This window comes from Chlorocebus sabaeus, chromosome 21, assembly GCF_047675955.1.
Source record: "Chlorocebus sabaeus isolate Y175 chromosome 21, mChlSab1.0.hap1, whole genome shotgun sequence".
Classification (NCBI taxonomy): domain Eukaryota; kingdom Metazoa; phylum Chordata; class Mammalia; order Primates; family Cercopithecidae; genus Chlorocebus; species Chlorocebus sabaeus.
In genome coordinates, this window is record NC_132924.1 from 40,281,075 (window position 1) to 40,298,469 (window position 17,395).

The window sequence follows — 17,395 nt, forward strand, 5'->3', positions numbered from 1 at the left end:
CACTTACCCATTTATCAAACATTTGTGGAGGTTCCCAATAACTCAAACACTACATGAAATAAGCAGCCATGTCAAGTAAGTAAACTGCCCTCATAATGCAAACTGAGCACATTGGCAGGCACATTAATGAAAACAATCTTTCTGAATCATATGGAAGCTAGAAGTAAATTAATCTTCTCAAGCCCTGGGTGGCATCACAGAGGATTAAAGTTTGGATAGTCAGAAACATGTTTATTCAGCCTCATGGACCTTATTCAGAACTTCTTCCACCATGAAACGGGAAACATCAATGAAACTATGTGAAAACTCTCAAAAAGTATTTTTTCCATTTCCAGAGTCTGGAATATATTATGCAATCAATAAGAGAATGCTGCATTAATGAAGTTGGTCTCTTCTTGCTTTCCCTTAAAGTATCTATTCATTTTAAACTTTTTTTTCATTTTCCTTATATATAATCTATATGTAATCTGACCAATTTATAAACATTTTACTATAAAGTTTGAATTAGCCAAAATGCTCAGAAAATGTTTATTCTACCTTTTTAGAGTTTAGTTTGATGATACAATCTTCTAGTTAACTAAAAACAAGCTGAAAATTCACTTTCATTTTTGAATGGTGTTGAAACAAATGTCTCCAAATGTTGTTATTATTATCTTTTCCTACTTAGCACCCATTACGTGTCAAGCTAGTAATACAGAAATTAGTACAAAATAGTCCCCGCCCTCAGTGAGCTCAGTAGGTGAGATCCTGCAACTGTGACGCTCAAGATAAGACGTGCCATGATTATATAGAATGAGACCACCACTTCTCCTGTTGTCCTTCCCAGCTTTTCCCCATCTCCCCTTTTCCCTAGTTTATAAGACAGGAGAAGGGGGAGAAAGCAAAAAGTTGGAAAGAAACAGAAGATAAATAGCTAGACGACCTTGGCGCCACCACCTGGCCCTGGTCGTTAAAATAATAATAATATTAACCCCTGACCAAAACTACTAGTGTTATCTGTAAATTCCAGACATTGTATGAGAAAGCACTGTAAAACTTTTTGTTGTGTTAGCTGATGCATGTAGCCCCCCGTCACGTTTTCCACGCTTGCTTGATTCATCATGACTCTTTTACATGGATCCCTTAAAGTTGTATGCCTTTAAAAAGGCCAAGTATTTCTTCTTCAGGGAGCTCGGCTCTTAAGACGCGAGTCTGCCGACGCTCCCGGAAGAATAAAAGCCTCTTCCTTCTTTGATCCGGTGTCTGAGGAGTTTTGTCTGCGGCTCGTCCTGCTACAATTAGAGGTATGTCCAGGATGCATATGAAAACATGGGAGAAATATGTGCCTCTGGGAGAGAATGGTTTTAAGAAAGATTTGCCAGAGAAGTCATTACTTGGTTTGAATCTTTAAGATGAAAGAACAGGGCAAGGCAGGTGTTATGGTGTGAATATATATGTCCTCTGAAAATTCATATATTGAAATCCTAACCCCCAAAACGATGGTATTAGGAAGTGGCATGTTTGGGAGGTGATTAATCATGAAGGCCGAGTCCTCATGAATGGGATTAGTGTCCCTATAAAATAGGCCCAACAGAGCTTGTTCGCTCCTTCCACCATGTGAAGAAATAGCTAGAAGGGACCATCTATAAACCATGAAGCAGCCTTCAGACACCTGAATTTACTACTGCCTTGATTTTGAACTTCCCACTCCAGAACTGTGAGAAATAAATGTCCAGTGTTTATACCCCACCAAGTCTGTGGTATTTCATGATAGTAACCTGAACAAAGTAAGACAACAAGCATTCCAGAAATCAGAACACTGATAAAATCATGGGGACTCAGGGAGTATGGTGCTTGTAGGAAACTGCCAGTATGACCATCCTGGAAATAGAGCCAGCATCCCTGAGAGAAACGGCAATACTTGGGCTGTGAGGAAGGCAGGGGTAGTTTGTGAAGAACTTTGCAAACAGGCTGAAGAGTTTAGGTTTAAGCAAACTAACACAGGAACAGAAAAACCAAATACTGTTATGTTCTCACTTTTCTTTTCTTTTTTTTTTTTTTTGAGACAGAGTCTCACTTTGTCACTGAGGTTGAAGTGCAGTGGCAAGATCTCGGGTCACCCCAACCTCCATGTCTCCTGGGTTCAAGTGATTCTCCTGCCTCAGCCTCCTGAGTAGCTGGAATTACAAGCATGTGCCACCATGCCCAGCTAATTTTTGTATTTTAGTAGAGACGAGATTTTGCAGTGCTGGTCAGGCTGGTTTCAAACTCCTGGCCTCAAGTTATCTGCCCACATTGGCCTTCCAAAGTGGTAGGACTACAGGTGTGAGCCACTGCACCCGGCCATCCATGTTCTCACTTATATTAATAACTAGGAGCTAAACATTGAGTACACATGGACACGAAGAAAAGAACAACAGACACTGTGGCCTTCTTGAAGGTGGAGGGTGGGAGGAGGGTGAGGACTAAAGAACCACCTATCAGATACTATGCTGATTACCTGGGTAACAAACTCTCTGTATACCAAACTCCCATGACACACAATTTACCCAGGTAACAAACCAGTACATGTACCCCTTGAATCTAAGATAAAAATTGGAAAGAAAAAAGAGTTTAGATTTGTTGGACTGAACATGCATTACCTACTGGGAGACTGTTTTCTAGATTAAATCACTGACATCAATAGCTTTTTCTAAAAGTCAAGCTGAAAGAAAATTATTCAACATTTCTAATGTATTGGGTACTGTTTCAGACTTCACTCTATTTACTATTCTGAGAAAACATTTTAACCGTTTTTGAGGCATAATAAATTTAAGTACTGGCAGCCAGCCTGCAGATGTGACAAATCGCACAGCTCATGCACCTAGAAAGTCACAAAAAGTGAACAGAATGTAGAGAATGGATCAGTCCCTAAAAGGGAAGAAAGTTTCATTGTTGAGAAATCGAAACTTAAGCGGAGAAGGGACCAGGGTATAACCTTATAAGGGGGATAATGAAACTTAGGCAACATCTGTGAGAATTGTAACCCCATTGTACTCAACTAACGAGGAACTGGGGGAAGAACTTGCATGATAGGAGATAAATGACCTGCTACAACTGCCCCAGGTGTGCCTGCCTACCAGACACCCAATCTTGCAAGACCGCCATTAAAAGTCTTTCTTCCACTGTACTTCGTGTCTCCAAGTCCATTCTTTGGGTTCGGAAGGGTAAATGTGTTTCTCACAAACTTGGGGACTCGTCTGGGGACTCTGTGCCTGTGTAGAATAGGACTCCAGCCGAGAGTGGAAACACGTCCCACACAATTTAAGTGGCCCGCTCTGTCCAGGCATCCTGGATCCCTGCAGAGGCCATAAACAAACCCAAGACTGTTATTCAGGAGGCAGTGGAGGCAACACAGGGAGAAAAGCAGGCACCATGGCAACCAGGCAACGTCATGCGTGAGGCAAGGGAGGAAAATTGAACTATAAGTACTGCCTTGGTGGTTGGGCATTTTCAGAAGTCAAGTGTGTGTGACTAAGATGTAACCTAGATATGAAGAAAGTGCGGAGTTCAAATCCCAATCCGTAGTTCTGTTCTCCCATGAGGGAAATGTCCACAGACAGGCAAAGCAATTGAGGTGTGCAAGAAACCTCCAGTAGTGGGGGGCTGAGTACACAGGGAAAAGCTTGGACACAAAGACTGACCAAAAATGGGATACAGAAATTGTAGGCCTATGGGCCAAAGGAAAGAGGGAGCCAAAGAGACTCCCTCTGACATTCCCCCGGATAGTCCTTTGGGAAGAATGAGGATTGAAGGGACAACCCTTGAATCAGGGACAAAGAAAAGCAAAAAATGATAAAGTATTGCTGCTTATCTGGCCTAAAGACCCCATTCGTAAGCCTTTGGTCTTTTGGCCTAAGTTTGGCTCAGATAAAAGTGGGGTATGCCAAGCTTTAATTCTCTATGTGAATGATAAAACCCCATCCTCACAAGAGGAGATGGGTTACACTCTCTGCTGGATCAAGGAATTAGGCACCATGTTCCCCTTCAAAGAAGAAGAAAAAAAGCCTAGTAAAAAGCTCCTGCCCAGTGAAAAGCCCTGGGACCCCCTATCATCCATATGCCTCCATGTGTCTCACAAAATAGGGGACAGGAAAATCAAGGGGCAGCAGGAGGGTTAGGAATGAAGACCTACAGACTATGGCGGAGTCAAACCAACTGCTCCTTTAAATCCTTATCCAAATTTGAAAAAAGAATTAGAACAGTGTAAGAGGGATATTGAGACTTCCCTATCCCTTCCACACAGCAGACATCTAGCATATTCCCTCTTAGGGAAGTTCCCATAGATAGGGAGAGATTGGCTTTGTAAATGCTCCTCTTACAAGTACTGAAGTTACAAATTTCAAGAAGGAAATGAAACCACTTCTAAAACATCCCCTGGGTTTAGCAAACCAGCTGAAATCAATTCCTAGAACCCAGCTTTTACACCTGGGCTGAAATGATGTCTAGCATAAGTATCCTTTATCACAGGAAAAGAAAGGGGAATGATTAGGAGAGGGGCCATAGCCATCTGGGAGAGGTAACAACCACGTGGACAAGAAGTCTTACCAGCTGAACAAAAATTTCCAAATGTCAATCGCAAACGAGATAATAATGATCTCAGGGGCCAGGTGTGTGGCTCATGCCTATAATCCCAGCACGTTGGGAGGCCGAGGTGGGTGGATCACCTGAGGTCAGGGCCTTGAGACCAGCCTAGCCAACATGGCAAAACCTCATATCTACTAAAAATACAAAAATTAGCCAGGCATGGTGGTACGCACCTGTAATCTCAGCTACCCAGGAGGCTGAGGCAGGAGAATCACTTAAACCTGGGAGATGGAGGTTGCAGTGAGCCAAGATTGCACCACTGCTCTCCAGCTTGGGCAACAGAGTGTGACTCCATCTCAAAAAAAAAAAAAAAAAAAAAAAAAAATACCAGAGAACAGACACAAATGCAGAACCTCAGGGAACTAATCATAAAAAAGATCAAAAAGTCCACCACTAGGACACAAAAGGTCTCAAAGGCATTGGAGATTCAACAAAAACCAAAAGAGGAAACTTCCTCTACATTCCTGCAGAAGGTCAGAGAATACTCCAGATTAGATCCAGAGGACCCAGTAGGGCAAGGCCTTTTGAAAGTTTTAATATTCTTACTTTGTAAAGAAAGAGCTGGCCTGACATTTAAAAAAAATTACAAAGGACTAATGGATGGAATGAGAAACCATTTGAGAAATTACTAAGGGAGGCTCAGAAGGTCTTTGTAAGGAGAGAGGAAGAGAAGCATTAAAAAAAAGTGAAAGTGAAACTCATGGTTCCACTGTGGAAGACGTAGTCAAAAAAAAGGTTAGATCAAGATCCCCCTCGAAAGATACAAGGGGAATGATAGATTTCGACACAAAGAAAGAAGGGAAATACATGGAAAAACTCCTAAGACTATGAGTGGATGTTACAAGTATGTAAAGCCAGGGCATTTTAAAAGAGAATGTCCTAAATGGAAAAAAGAAATGGGGATCCACCTCGTGACTGCTAATGAAGACTGGGTGAGAGTGTCTTCCGAGTAGGTCCCACCAGGAACCCTGAATAAATTTGAAGGTGGGACCCGAGAGAGAAGAAGTGACATTTTTGGTTGGTACTGGTGTGGATCGCTCGTCCCTAATTCACCAATCAAGGGGTACAGGACTCTCTAAGGAAAAATTGATAGGATCCGGTAAAGAGGAGGGATTTCAGGTTCCAATAGTCAAGAAAATGTTAATTTGATTCGGACCAAAACAAATTGGTCACTTTTATATGTTCCTAAAGCAGAAACTAACAGCCTGGGTCGAAACCTGATTGTGAGATTGGGTTTAGGATTACGAATAAAGGAAGGACAAATAAAAGTAATAATGGGCCTCCCAAAAGAGGAAGAAGAAAGAAAATTAATAACCTTGTGTGGGTTAGAAAAGGCAATGGGGAGGGTTAAAAATCACACCCTTACAAATTAAACTAAAACGACCAAGAGAAGTAGTTTGCAAAAAAAAAAAAAAAAAAAAAAAAAAAAATCCCATTTATACTGAAGGGAGAAAATATCTCTAACCAACTGGTAATAAAGGGATTAATGAAAGATGGACTATTAAAGTCCTGCATGTCACCCGTACAATACTCCAGTTGTCTCAGTCAAAAAACCTAATGGGTCGTTGAGGTTGGTGCAAGATCTAAAGACTATGTATCAGACTGTCCAGACCCACCACCCTGTGGTGCCTACCCCCTACACCCTCCTCAGTAAGATATCCTATGAACACAAGTGGTTCAGTGTGGTGGATCTAAAAGATGTATTCTGGGCATGTCATCAGACTTTAGGAGTAGAGAACTCTTTGCCTTTAAATAGGAAAATCCTATAACTGGGAGAAAATAATGGTACCACTGGACTGTGCTACCACAAGGTTTTTTTTGTTTTTTTTGTTTTTGTTTTTGAGACAGAGTCTCACTCTGTCACCCAGGTTGGAGTGCAGTGGTGCGATCTCGGCTCACTGCACGCTCCGACTCCCAGGTTCATGCCATTCTCCTGCCTCAGCCTCCTGAGTAGCTGGGACTACAGGTGCCCGCCACCACGCCCGGCTAATTTTTTGTATTTTTTTTTTAGTAGAGATGGGGTTTCACCGTGTTAGCCAGGATAGTCTCGATCTCCTGACCTCGTTATCCACCTGCCTCGGTTTCCCAAAGTGCTGGGATTAAAGGCATAAGCCACCATGCCCGGCCTGCTGCCACAAGGATTCATGGAAGCCCCAAACGTATTTGGTCAAATCTTAGAAAACGTCCTGGAGAAATTCCAAACTTCCAGGGGAACCCAGTTGTTACGATACATAGAAAATCTTTTAATTTCTGGGGAGAAGAGGGCCAAGGTATCAGAAACCACCATAAGCCTACTTAATTTCCTAGACAAATGGGGATTGCGAGTCTCTAAGAACAAATTGCAGTTTGTAGAAAAAGAAGTTAAATATTTAGGACACCTAATTACTAAAGGGAAGTGAAGACTAAATCTGGAAAGAATATCGGCAATAGTGGGTCTGCCTTTGCCTAAGACAAAGAGAACTCCAAAAGTTTTTAAGTTTATTTGGCTACTGTAGGTAATAAATTAACTCATATGCTCAAAAAAAGATTCTGTATCTCAAGTTACTAGAAGAGAAACCCGATCCCTTGCAATGGTCCCAAAGGAAATTCAAGCAGTAAAAAAGCTACAGCAGGCCTTCATTACTGCCCTGGTCCTGGCCCTCCCATCTTTAGAGAAACCATTCCATCTGTTCGTAACAATGGACCAGGGCATGGCCACTGGGGTCCTCACTCAAACCTGGGGAGGGAAGAGAGAATCTGTTGCTTTTGTCTCCAAGCTTCTTGATCCTGTCTCTCAGGGGCAGCCCAAATGTGTGCAAGCAGTGCTGCCACAGTCCTGCTGCTAGGAGAGTGGAAAGCTAACCTTTGGTTGGACCCTAATAGTGAGCGTCCCACACCAGGTCAGGAATATATTAAACCAAGAGCCGGTAGATAGTTTGAACAGATTCTCAGACTCTAAAATATGAAGCCATAGTAGTTAAAAAAAAAAAAAATGATTTGCTCATAACAACAAATATTTGCCTAAATCCAGCTGGTTTCCTATGGAAAGGAGAGGAGAAAAAGAGAGACATCAGACCAGAACTGCTTAGATATCATAGAATACCAAACAAAAGTTAGACCAAACCTTAGGGAAGCTCCACTACATGATGGGATAAGGCTGTTTGTGGATAGTTCATCCTGAGTGATAGATGGCAAGAGACATAATGGCCATGCTGTCATTGATGGGAATAAATACTCCTTGTGTGAGAAAGGTAGATTACCTAATGGGTGGTCAGCCCAAACCTGTGAATTATATGGTTTTAACCAGCCCCTAAAGCTCCTTGAAGCCCAAGAAGGCACGGTATGTACTGATTCTAAATATGCCTGTGGGGTGGTACACACTTTTGGAAAAATCTGGACAGAGTAGGGCCTAACAAATAGCAGGGGAAAAGAATTGGTACATGGGGGAACTGGTCAAACAGGTTTTAGAAAGCCTCCTGCTTCCAGCAGAGGTAACCATAGTTCATGTAAATGGTCATCAGAAAGGGAACACCATAGAAGCTACAGGAAACAAGCTTGCAGATGGCACTGCTGAGCAAGCCTCCCTGGAGGAAGAAATTAGAAGACGATTTAGTCTGATCCCAGACATCCCTAAGGTAGTATTAAGGCCCCAGTTTACCAGAGAGAAGAAGAAGAGTTAGACAGGATAGGGGTCAAACTGAAGACATCAAATGGGTACTTCTTGATGGGAGAGAAATAAGTAAACTCCATGAGAAAACGAATATCTTTATTACACAAAGGGAGTCTTTGGGGAGCCCAGGCTCTGTGTGATGCAACACTTAGGAATTATGGGTGTATAGGGATTTATATTCTCGCTAAGTATGTGGAAGTAGTGCAACTTGTCAAAAGACAAACAAAAAGGTGATTAGAAAACAGGCCATGGGAGAAAGACCTCCCAGACTAAGATTATTTGAAAGCACTGAAGTCCAAAGTAGAAAGACTAAAGAATTTACTAGTAATCATAAATCACCTTTCTGGCTGGGTGGAAGCCTTTGCCTTCCACAGTCACCACTGGGAATGAGGTCAAAATAATATTAAAACAGGTTGTACCTAGATTTGGCCTCATGGAAAATATTAATTCTGATAATGGGAGCCACTTTACCTCAAGGGTGTTAATGGGACTTATGGAAGGTTTTCGAATTAAGTGGGATTATCCCACCCCTTGGCATCCCCCTTCCTCTGGAAAGGTAGAAAGAATGAATCAAACTCTCACAAAGCATATCGCTAAACTAATCTTAAAAACTAAAATGCCTTGGACCAAATGTCTCCCAATAGCACTCCTTAGGATTAGAACAGCCTCAAGAAAAGACTTGGGATTGTCCCTCTACAAGTTATTATATGAGATCCTGTATTTGGGCACAGCTAGAGATCTCCCTACTATGGAAACCAAGGATCAATTCTTAAGAAATTATATACTGGCCATATACTCCACCCTGGTATCCCTTAGGTTAAAAGGACTTCTGACTCAAACTTCACCTCTTGAGTTCATGGCTCACCACTTCCAGCCTGGCAACTTGGTGCTGATCAAGACTTGGAAAGAAGACAAGCTCCACCTAAACTCGAAAGGTCCCTGTTAAGTGCTACTGACCACTGAGCTTGCTGTGCAAACAGCTAAACTGGGGTGAACTCACTATACTCAAGTCAAGAGATTGGTTTAAAAAAAAAAAAAAAAGGAAGGGAGAAAAAAAAAAAATCAGTGGAAAGTGCACAGATCACGTAAGGAACCCTTAAAGTTAACTCTGAGAGAAACCTAAAAAGAAAACATGGGCTGGCCCCATTTTGGAAGTTAATATGGCTGGGATGGGCTACTATACAAAGAGCAGGTCAAAACGGCAACTGGCAGGGGACTCCTCCCTACCCAATCAGGTTGCTAATTAATGTAACCAAGACAGTTGCACCCCAGACTATAAGATTTAATGCCTGCCAGGTTTTACCTTGTGGGAATGTGGAAAATCAGAAACAGCTCTCTCAGGTGGATAAATATCTTTGCCCTGAAACAAATACAGGTTACAGTAGAGTATCATCCTGCCCCAGCTGGGATAATATATGGTGGACTACCCAATTTCAGGGTTGGATAGTAAACATGGGGTGGGTAACTCCAACTTGGAGACCCTTAAAGAATAAATTACATCTGTCCAAGGGCTCCCCATCAAATAACTGCCAGAATTTAAAATGCAATCCTATACTCATCACCATTGATAATCCAGCTGTTCTAAACCAAGAACCAAAAGTAGCATCTCGGTTATATGGGTTGGGGCAAATATCACAGGGAAAAACCCCTACAGCAATTTGTTCTCAAACTAACACAAAACTCAACCTGCCATTTGCCTGGGACTACTCCAACATCAAACCCTAATAAACACTTTAGTTCGCCAAATAATGACCCTAAAAGGGTAAAAATAATTAAGGTAAAAGATTTAAGGCAAACCTTAGAAATCGAAACAGAGTACAGAAATATGAATGCCTGAGTCAAATTTTCAGTACAAGCCCTCAACAAGAGTAGTTGTTATGCGTGTACAGTAGAACAACTTCAGGCACAGGTGGTTCTGTTTCCTCTAGGATGCAATACCAATCTTAAAGAAATGCACCGTGTGTTGGCTCTATACCAGGACAAGGATGCATGGGGAAATGAGACTTATGAGAGTCTGTCATTGGCCAGGCACGGTGACTCACGCCTGTATTCCCAGCACTTTGGGAGGCCAAGGTGAGTGGATCACCTGAGGTCAAGACCAGCCTGGCCAACATGGTGAAACCCTGTCTCTACTAAAAATACAAAGAATTAGCCAGGCACAGTGGCAAGTGCCTGTAATCCCAGCTACTCAGGAGATTGAGGCAGGAGAATCGCTTGAACCCAGCAGTCAGAGATTGGAGTGAGCCGAGATTGTGCCACTGCACTCTAGCCTGGGCAACAAGAGCAAAACTCTGTTTCCAAAAGAAAAAAAGTCTGTCATTGCTCTTTCCCGCATTGCGGAGGTCAGATCCCAGAGCAATTCCCTCGTTCTCCATAGGCAATATGAACCACTCCTCTTGCCTCTCTAGGCAGCGGGCAAAGTTCAATAAGCCCATGGGAGAACTCTCAATTGTACCCACTTCCTAAATATCACAAGTGAGTCAAGCAATGGCAATTACCCAGGTATCCATATGCCCCAGGCTAATGTCTGGTGGTATTGTGGGAAAAGGAACCTCTGTAAACTCTTACCCTCCAGTTGGATAAGGACTTGTACTTTAGTCCAACTGCCCTCACTCTGGCATTTCCTAAGATACCCAAAAATACACATGGCCACCAAAACCGGAGATATTTGACAAATTCTTTTAATCCCAATATATATGTCAACTCAGTAGGAGTCCTTAGGGAGGTGCCTAATACATTTAAGGCCCAAAACCAAAGGGCTCTGGGTTTAAGTTAGCACTCTTTCAGTGGTCAACTATTAATAAAAATATGGATTAAATTAACTATATCTATTATATTCAACAAAAATTCATCAATTATACTCAGGACGCCCTCAAAGGGGTAGCTAGCCAGTTAAATGCCACCAGCCAAACAGCCTGAGAAAACAGTCTTGCACTCGACATACCAGCAGAAAAAGGGGGTGTATGTGTTATGTTGGGTGGGAAGTGTTGTATTTTCATTCCCAAGAATACCGTCCCAGATGGCACCATCACAAAAGCTTTACAAGAACAACCCTAGCCTACAAACTAGCAAAAAATGTTGAAATTAATAACCCATTAATGGGTTGGGCAGGTTGTTTCAAAATATGAAAAGGGTATAATAGGTTCAATCCCTACATCTCTCATAAATGGGGCAGGAGTCTTAACAGCAGTGGGATGTTGTATTCCCCCTGTGTAAGGCGACTAGCACAAAAAGTAAAATAGCTATTAATAAACAAATGTGCATAACTTACTAGCAAAATAACCTGTACTATTAGAAACCAAATTAAACTTGCTCTCCTATAAAGAAAAAAGTAAACAACTTCTAGAGTGATTCAAGAACCAAAAGCGTTTGGATAAAAATAAAGCCAAAGAAAGTAAATAGAAAAGAGGAGGGAATTTGTGAGAAAACATTTTAAATGGTCCATTTTCAAGCCATGATAAATCTAAGTACTAGCAGCCAGCCTGCGGATATGACAAACCTCATGGCTCATGCACCTAGAAAGTTATGATAAGTGAACGGAATGTAGAAGAGGAGTCAGTCCATAAAAGGGAAGAAAGCTTCATTATTGGGAAATCAAAACGTAAGTGAGGAAGGGGGCCAGGGTATAAACTTACAAGGGGCATAATGAAACGTAGCCAATGTCCAGGAAGATTGTAACCCCATAGTACTCAACCAGTGAGGAACTGGGAGAGGGGCTTATGTGCTAGGAGATAAATTACCTGCTGTAGTTGCCCCGGGTGTGCCTGCCTACCAAACACCCGATCTTGCAAGACCGCCATTAAAAGTCTTGCTTCTGCTGTTCTGCGTGTCTCCGAGTCCACCCTTTGGGTTTGGAAGGATAAATGTGTTTCTCACATTCTTCTACGACAAAGCCAACTTCTTTTAAAACTTAATGTTTGTATCATAAGCTGTTGATAAAACACTAGGAAATTCTGAGCCACATGTTTTGGAAAGCAATTAGTAACTCAAACAGCTAAAGTATCTCTAGAAATATCATTTAAAGCAAATAGACCTGGGATGTACTTATTAATTACAATAAATTTTATCAAATATATACAAAGTAAGTCAATTAATTTGAGGTTTTGTCTTATTTTAGGTGAAAGTTTGTGGAGTTTTTGCATTTGTAAGAAAAATAAACTTTCTCTATGAACCAAAGTAAGATTCACCGAGCACATATACACCTGTAGATAAAGGAGCAAATGTGCCTTTGCTGTGGATCTATTTACCTTCTGTTTCTTTTTTTAAACTCTGGGGTTTCCCTTTATGATGGTTCTTAAACCATTCAATACAATTACTGAGGAATCACTTTCAAAATACAGGAGCCTGGGCCCCTCTAGATTTTTTAAATTGGAATTTCCAAGGATGGGGCCCAGATATTGACTGAGAAGAACCAAATGATTTTTCCTTTATGCCTTGGTAAGCATTCACAATTATTGTTTCTTTTGAAATGTGGGCCAGCATGATACATAAAGAAATAACCATATGACATTTTAATTACTTTTGCTAAGTATAATTATATAATACAATCCGGTGACAAATAACAACATACAGAAACAAATCATAATGTTGAGGGGCAGGCATACCGTTTTCAGAATGTTATGCAGATCCTGGTACTGAGATAAAGAAAGAGTAGAGAAATTTGGAAAAGGCTTGTATCTTCTGTTGCCAGACACAGATAGTAGACCCAGAATCTCATAATGTAACCCTGCCCCTCCAAGTTCTAGTTGATAGTGGTCTAGATTCACATAATGAACTGAAGTCATCAGATTCAGTTCAATTAAAATCTGAGCACTTGTTGCATACCAGAAATTGTTCCTGGCACTGAAGTTAAAAGAGTGTCTTCCTAGCACCTCCCTGAAATCAGTTAAAGTCAATTAAATTCAACAGGAGCAAAGGGAAACCCAGGCAGGGTATGGAAGTTAGGGGTGAGAGACTTTGGTTAGTCCAGCAGGAAAACACGTCCCTTGAAAAAGACAGAAGACACTCAAAAAGTAGAAGAGGTGTGATCATGAGAGACTGCTAAATAACTAGTAATAAATATGTCAGCAATTTTTCCTACCTTAAATATCGGCCTTGGCAGGACTACACTGATTAAAGAGATCTGATTTAGAAATTGGCCTGTTAGACAGATATCTAACCAGGCAGTTCCCAAAGCTCACTGTACATTAGAATCACCTGGGGATCTTAAACAACTGCTGCCACCTGGCTCCCATTCAGGACGTTCTAAATTAATTGGTGAGGGGTGACCCGGGGCATTGTGTTAAAAGCTCCCCTAGGTGATTCTAATGTTCAGCAAAGTTTGAGAGCCGAGGTTCTAGTTCCATGGAACCTGGTTATTTGGTAGTTGCTCTTCCAAGCTAGTCCATGAACAAACAGCATCAGCATCAGGTTAGAAATGCGGAACCTCGGGCTCCACTCTAGACTGAATGAACCAGCCTCTTTCACAAAATCCCCAGGCAGTTCTTACGCACATTCAAGTGTCAGTAACATTGGTTGAAGAGTATTTCTTTAATTTAAGAGGAGAAAAAGAAATTTTAAGAACATTTCTAGCACTTTCATCACCTTTTCCCATTATCTGCCATGAATGAAACTTAAGTCTTTGACTGTTAGTTTCTAACAAGTATAAAAAAGAACTGATAATACTCGTTTTCAAAGTATAAATTTGTCTCTACTCTGAATGTGAACTTTAAAACCTACTGCTAAGGTGCAAGAGCCTATTCAAGTTGCTTTTTATTTGCTTCTATTATCTTGGAAGAAAGAAAGGGAGAGAATGATCCCTGCAACGGCCACCTATTGAATATTAACATCTGTAAGCATGAGCTCCTTTCAGGAACAGTGTAGATGTTATGACTCCATTCACCTGGCTAGAGACTCCTGGCTTCTACAAGCTTTCCCCGCCCCCACCATCCCCTTCCCTTCCCCTCCCCATCCTAGCTCTTCTTTTAATTATAAGAGTTGTCCTAAATAATTCCAAATGTCACAGAGATAAGTGAAAGCTTTAAATATTAAAGACAGACCAGTACAGTACCTCATCGAGGAAAGCAGATACATGTCCAAGAGACAATGTGGGTAATCCTCCAAATAAAACCACTTGAGAAAAGTCATTCACTCCAATGCTTTCAGTAATCTTCTTAGAAATAAAAACAAGTTTATGGTTTGCATCTCTTGTAATCTAAAACAAGAGCAGGATAATTAGTTCTAGTTCACCATGTCGTGTTCTTGTTAACGAGCAGGATTTACTATATCCAACTTGTAGCTGTATTGCTAGCAGAAGAAACAAAACCTGGTGTCTTGCCTGCTCTATGAACAAGGTCCTTCTACCGCTCTTCCCTATTATGCAGAGTATACAGTTTTCTTCGTTCTTTTATAATGCTAATTTCACAGCATTACTGGTGTGGAAATATCACCTTTTTAAAGGCATGTCAATTATACCAGATCATTATATATATAAAAAAAATCCTATAACTAAAAACAAGTAAGGAGCATGTAGGCATGTAGAATGTTTCAATCCTAATGGGTTTTTATAATCTTCTCTGGTTTGGAAATAAGCCAAACTGAGATAAAGACAAGGCACAAGAGGTTAATTTGTATTTCTATCAAAGAATAGAAATGTATAACCAAAACATGCTAACATTTCCACAACTACTGAGTCATTTTATTGAACATTATAATAACTATTTAACTTAGGTAATACTAGAGTTAAGTGTTCTATCGTCTTATCTACTGACAAACTTATTTTTTAAAAAATTACAATTAGGAGAGTACTAAAACAAAAGAATTCAAAATTCACAATACCCTAAGGCCGCCTTCCTGTTTCTCTCTTATCTGAGATCCTATTTCCCAACTATTATAATGACCACAGCTAGTGATAAAAACGATATAACATGTTAAACTGAGCACGGCGCTATTTAAAAATTGTGAATCTTGCTCCTAACTCATCATACTTGAAAAATACTAAATACAAGTGCTGTACGTTAGATGATACGTTAACCTTTTAGTGGACAAGTAATCTAAATTCAAGAAGAAAAAGAGAGGAAGGAAGGAGGGAACTGCTCCCCCTAAATGGTCAGCAAACACCCATGTGTGCGAAGACTGCATGGGCATTCCTTAAGGACTCAATGTTTTTGCCTGGGGTGAAGCGTGGTTGGCACGTAGTCAAAATACGTGACAAGTTATATGCGCTCTGCCAAACACCACCTTTTTAAAAGGATGTGACTCCAGGGAGACCCAAGAGCAATTGAAACGCAAGTTTTTTGGCACAGAAAGCCCACCTTGCGCCTAACACCCAAGCAGCTAAAGAAAGCGCTGGTTTTCTTGCATTACCCTGGTCGAACAGGCTCAACCGAGGATTCTCCGTCAGATACAAACAGCTGACCTAGGAAACTAACCTGAAGCTGCTGAACTGCAGAGTGGGTGCACGTGGGGAGCAGCTCTGCGGGCCTCAGGATGGGGACTTCAAGCCAAGTTTGTCAAAGTGCCCAAGTGAGCGCCCCGCGGGAATGCAAAGGGGCCCGACTGGGCTATCTCCCCTGGGTAGTTTTGTTGGGTGGCCTGGTCCCCTTGCCCGTCGTCTCTTACCTCCTGGGACGCCGCAAGGCGCCCCGCGGCGGCGACGCTAAACACAAGGCAAGCCGGGCTAGTGCTTTCCAGAAACTCCCCAAGAATCTGCCGGTTGTCCTCGCTTTCCAAATACTGGCTCCATTTCTCCTCCGTGAACCCCAGCATCATCTCCAGGCGGCCGCCGAGGAAGCGCACCCGCGCGTCTTGGGCGAAACTCCGCGCTCTCCTGGCCGCCGCCTCCTCCTCGTTCTCCTCCTCCTCTTCCTCCTCGAGCTCCACAGCGCCCACTGCCTCCAGGCCGGCCCCCGACGTTAAGCGAAGGGTCGGGGCTTCTCGGAAGTCTCGCGCCTCCCGGGCTACCACCGGGGCTGCCATTGGGCAACCGTCCGAGGGAACGTGGGGCCGGCTGGCTCCTCACCCGAGACTCTGGGCCAGCCCGAAGTGAGCGAGGACACCTCGGGAGGCGCCCACCCTCCTCCGCGGTTGCCGGGAGCGCAGATCCTAGTCTCCCACCTGCTGCTACTTAGCCGCGCCACTTGCGCACAGCGGTAGCTTAGCAGGCCGAGGCGAAGGCCTGGGACAAGCAGCGCGTCCCGTTTCCCGGGGGACGGTGTCCCCGCCCCAGCCCGCTGGGGGCGGAGTGAGCGCACCGCGCCACTGTCCAGTAGACGCCAAGGCCAAGGCCGAGGGGAGCGGCCCTCGGGCTCTAGGTCCAGAACCTGGCAGAGAAGACGCGTGTCCGGGTCGGTCTGAGCTCCCCCGTGCGCTAGCTCCACTGCCCTCAGGCTCCTTCGCCTACTGGACACTTGATGGGGATCCCAGCATTGGTTAAGTGCTCTGGATGAAGCAATGCTCTCTTGTGCCGAGCTCCGTGCTAAATCTCTTACCTTGACCGTAGAATAATCCGTAGAAAGCCAGGTCTCTGACTAGTCAGTCTTTGTTTTATGGGCAAGGGACTAAGTTACAAAAATAAGTAACAGAGAAGTTTCGGGGCTCAAGTTGAAGGCTGTTATTCACCTTTCCCAAGGTGTCCAAATATTACCAGAAAAGAGCCAGTCCTGCAATTCAACTTTCCTAGTTGTGGGAATCCAAGATCTAAGTACTCGAAGTCCTCCTGATTTCCATCCTCAACCTGACACTTACTGGAATGTCCATACACCCAGTAAGAGAACTCACAGTGCCCTTCCGTGATCTCCAAAACGTTCCGAAAATCTATAGATTTATCATTTAATTCAAGAGTAAAAAAGTCAAAGAGGAAAAGCTTCAAATTAAAAACAGTTTCATGATACTGAAATAGGATTTCATTGTGGTCCATTAGTGGCTTTTGTTGAGCCTAATATGGAAATTCTAGTTATTAAAGTAACCAGAATTTTGAGGAGGAGTCCTCACACTAAACTTTTAAGTCTCCTTTGTTAATTGTTTATTTCAAACTAAAATCTTCAACCCCCACCTCTTCGATGGGGGCTACTGAAGGACCGTTGCCCACAATAGTCCATTTAATACCTGAATGTTGATAAACATTTCCAGAAGATGGGGCTTCAAATTTTTTTTTTCTTTTCA

The 17,395-nt window shown here is 42.5% G+C and overlaps 1 protein-coding gene across 1 annotated transcript in view; it reads right to left on the reverse strand.

Moving 5' to 3' along the window:
• Positions 1-16,424, reverse strand: part of DNAH11 (dynein axonemal heavy chain 11) — a 370,125-nt gene extending 353,701 nt beyond the window's left edge. The window contains exons 1-2 of the mRNA XM_038004732.2: positions 15,854-16,424; positions 14,304-14,447 (exon numbers count right to left, since the gene is read on the reverse strand). Of these exons, the coding sequence (XP_037860660.2) occupies positions 14,304-14,447; positions 15,854-16,210 (501 nt within the window). The 5' untranslated portion in view covers positions 16,211-16,424. The remainder of the gene's footprint in view (positions 1-14,303; positions 14,448-15,853) is intronic.
• Between the last annotated feature and the right edge of the window lie 971 nt (positions 16,425-17,395).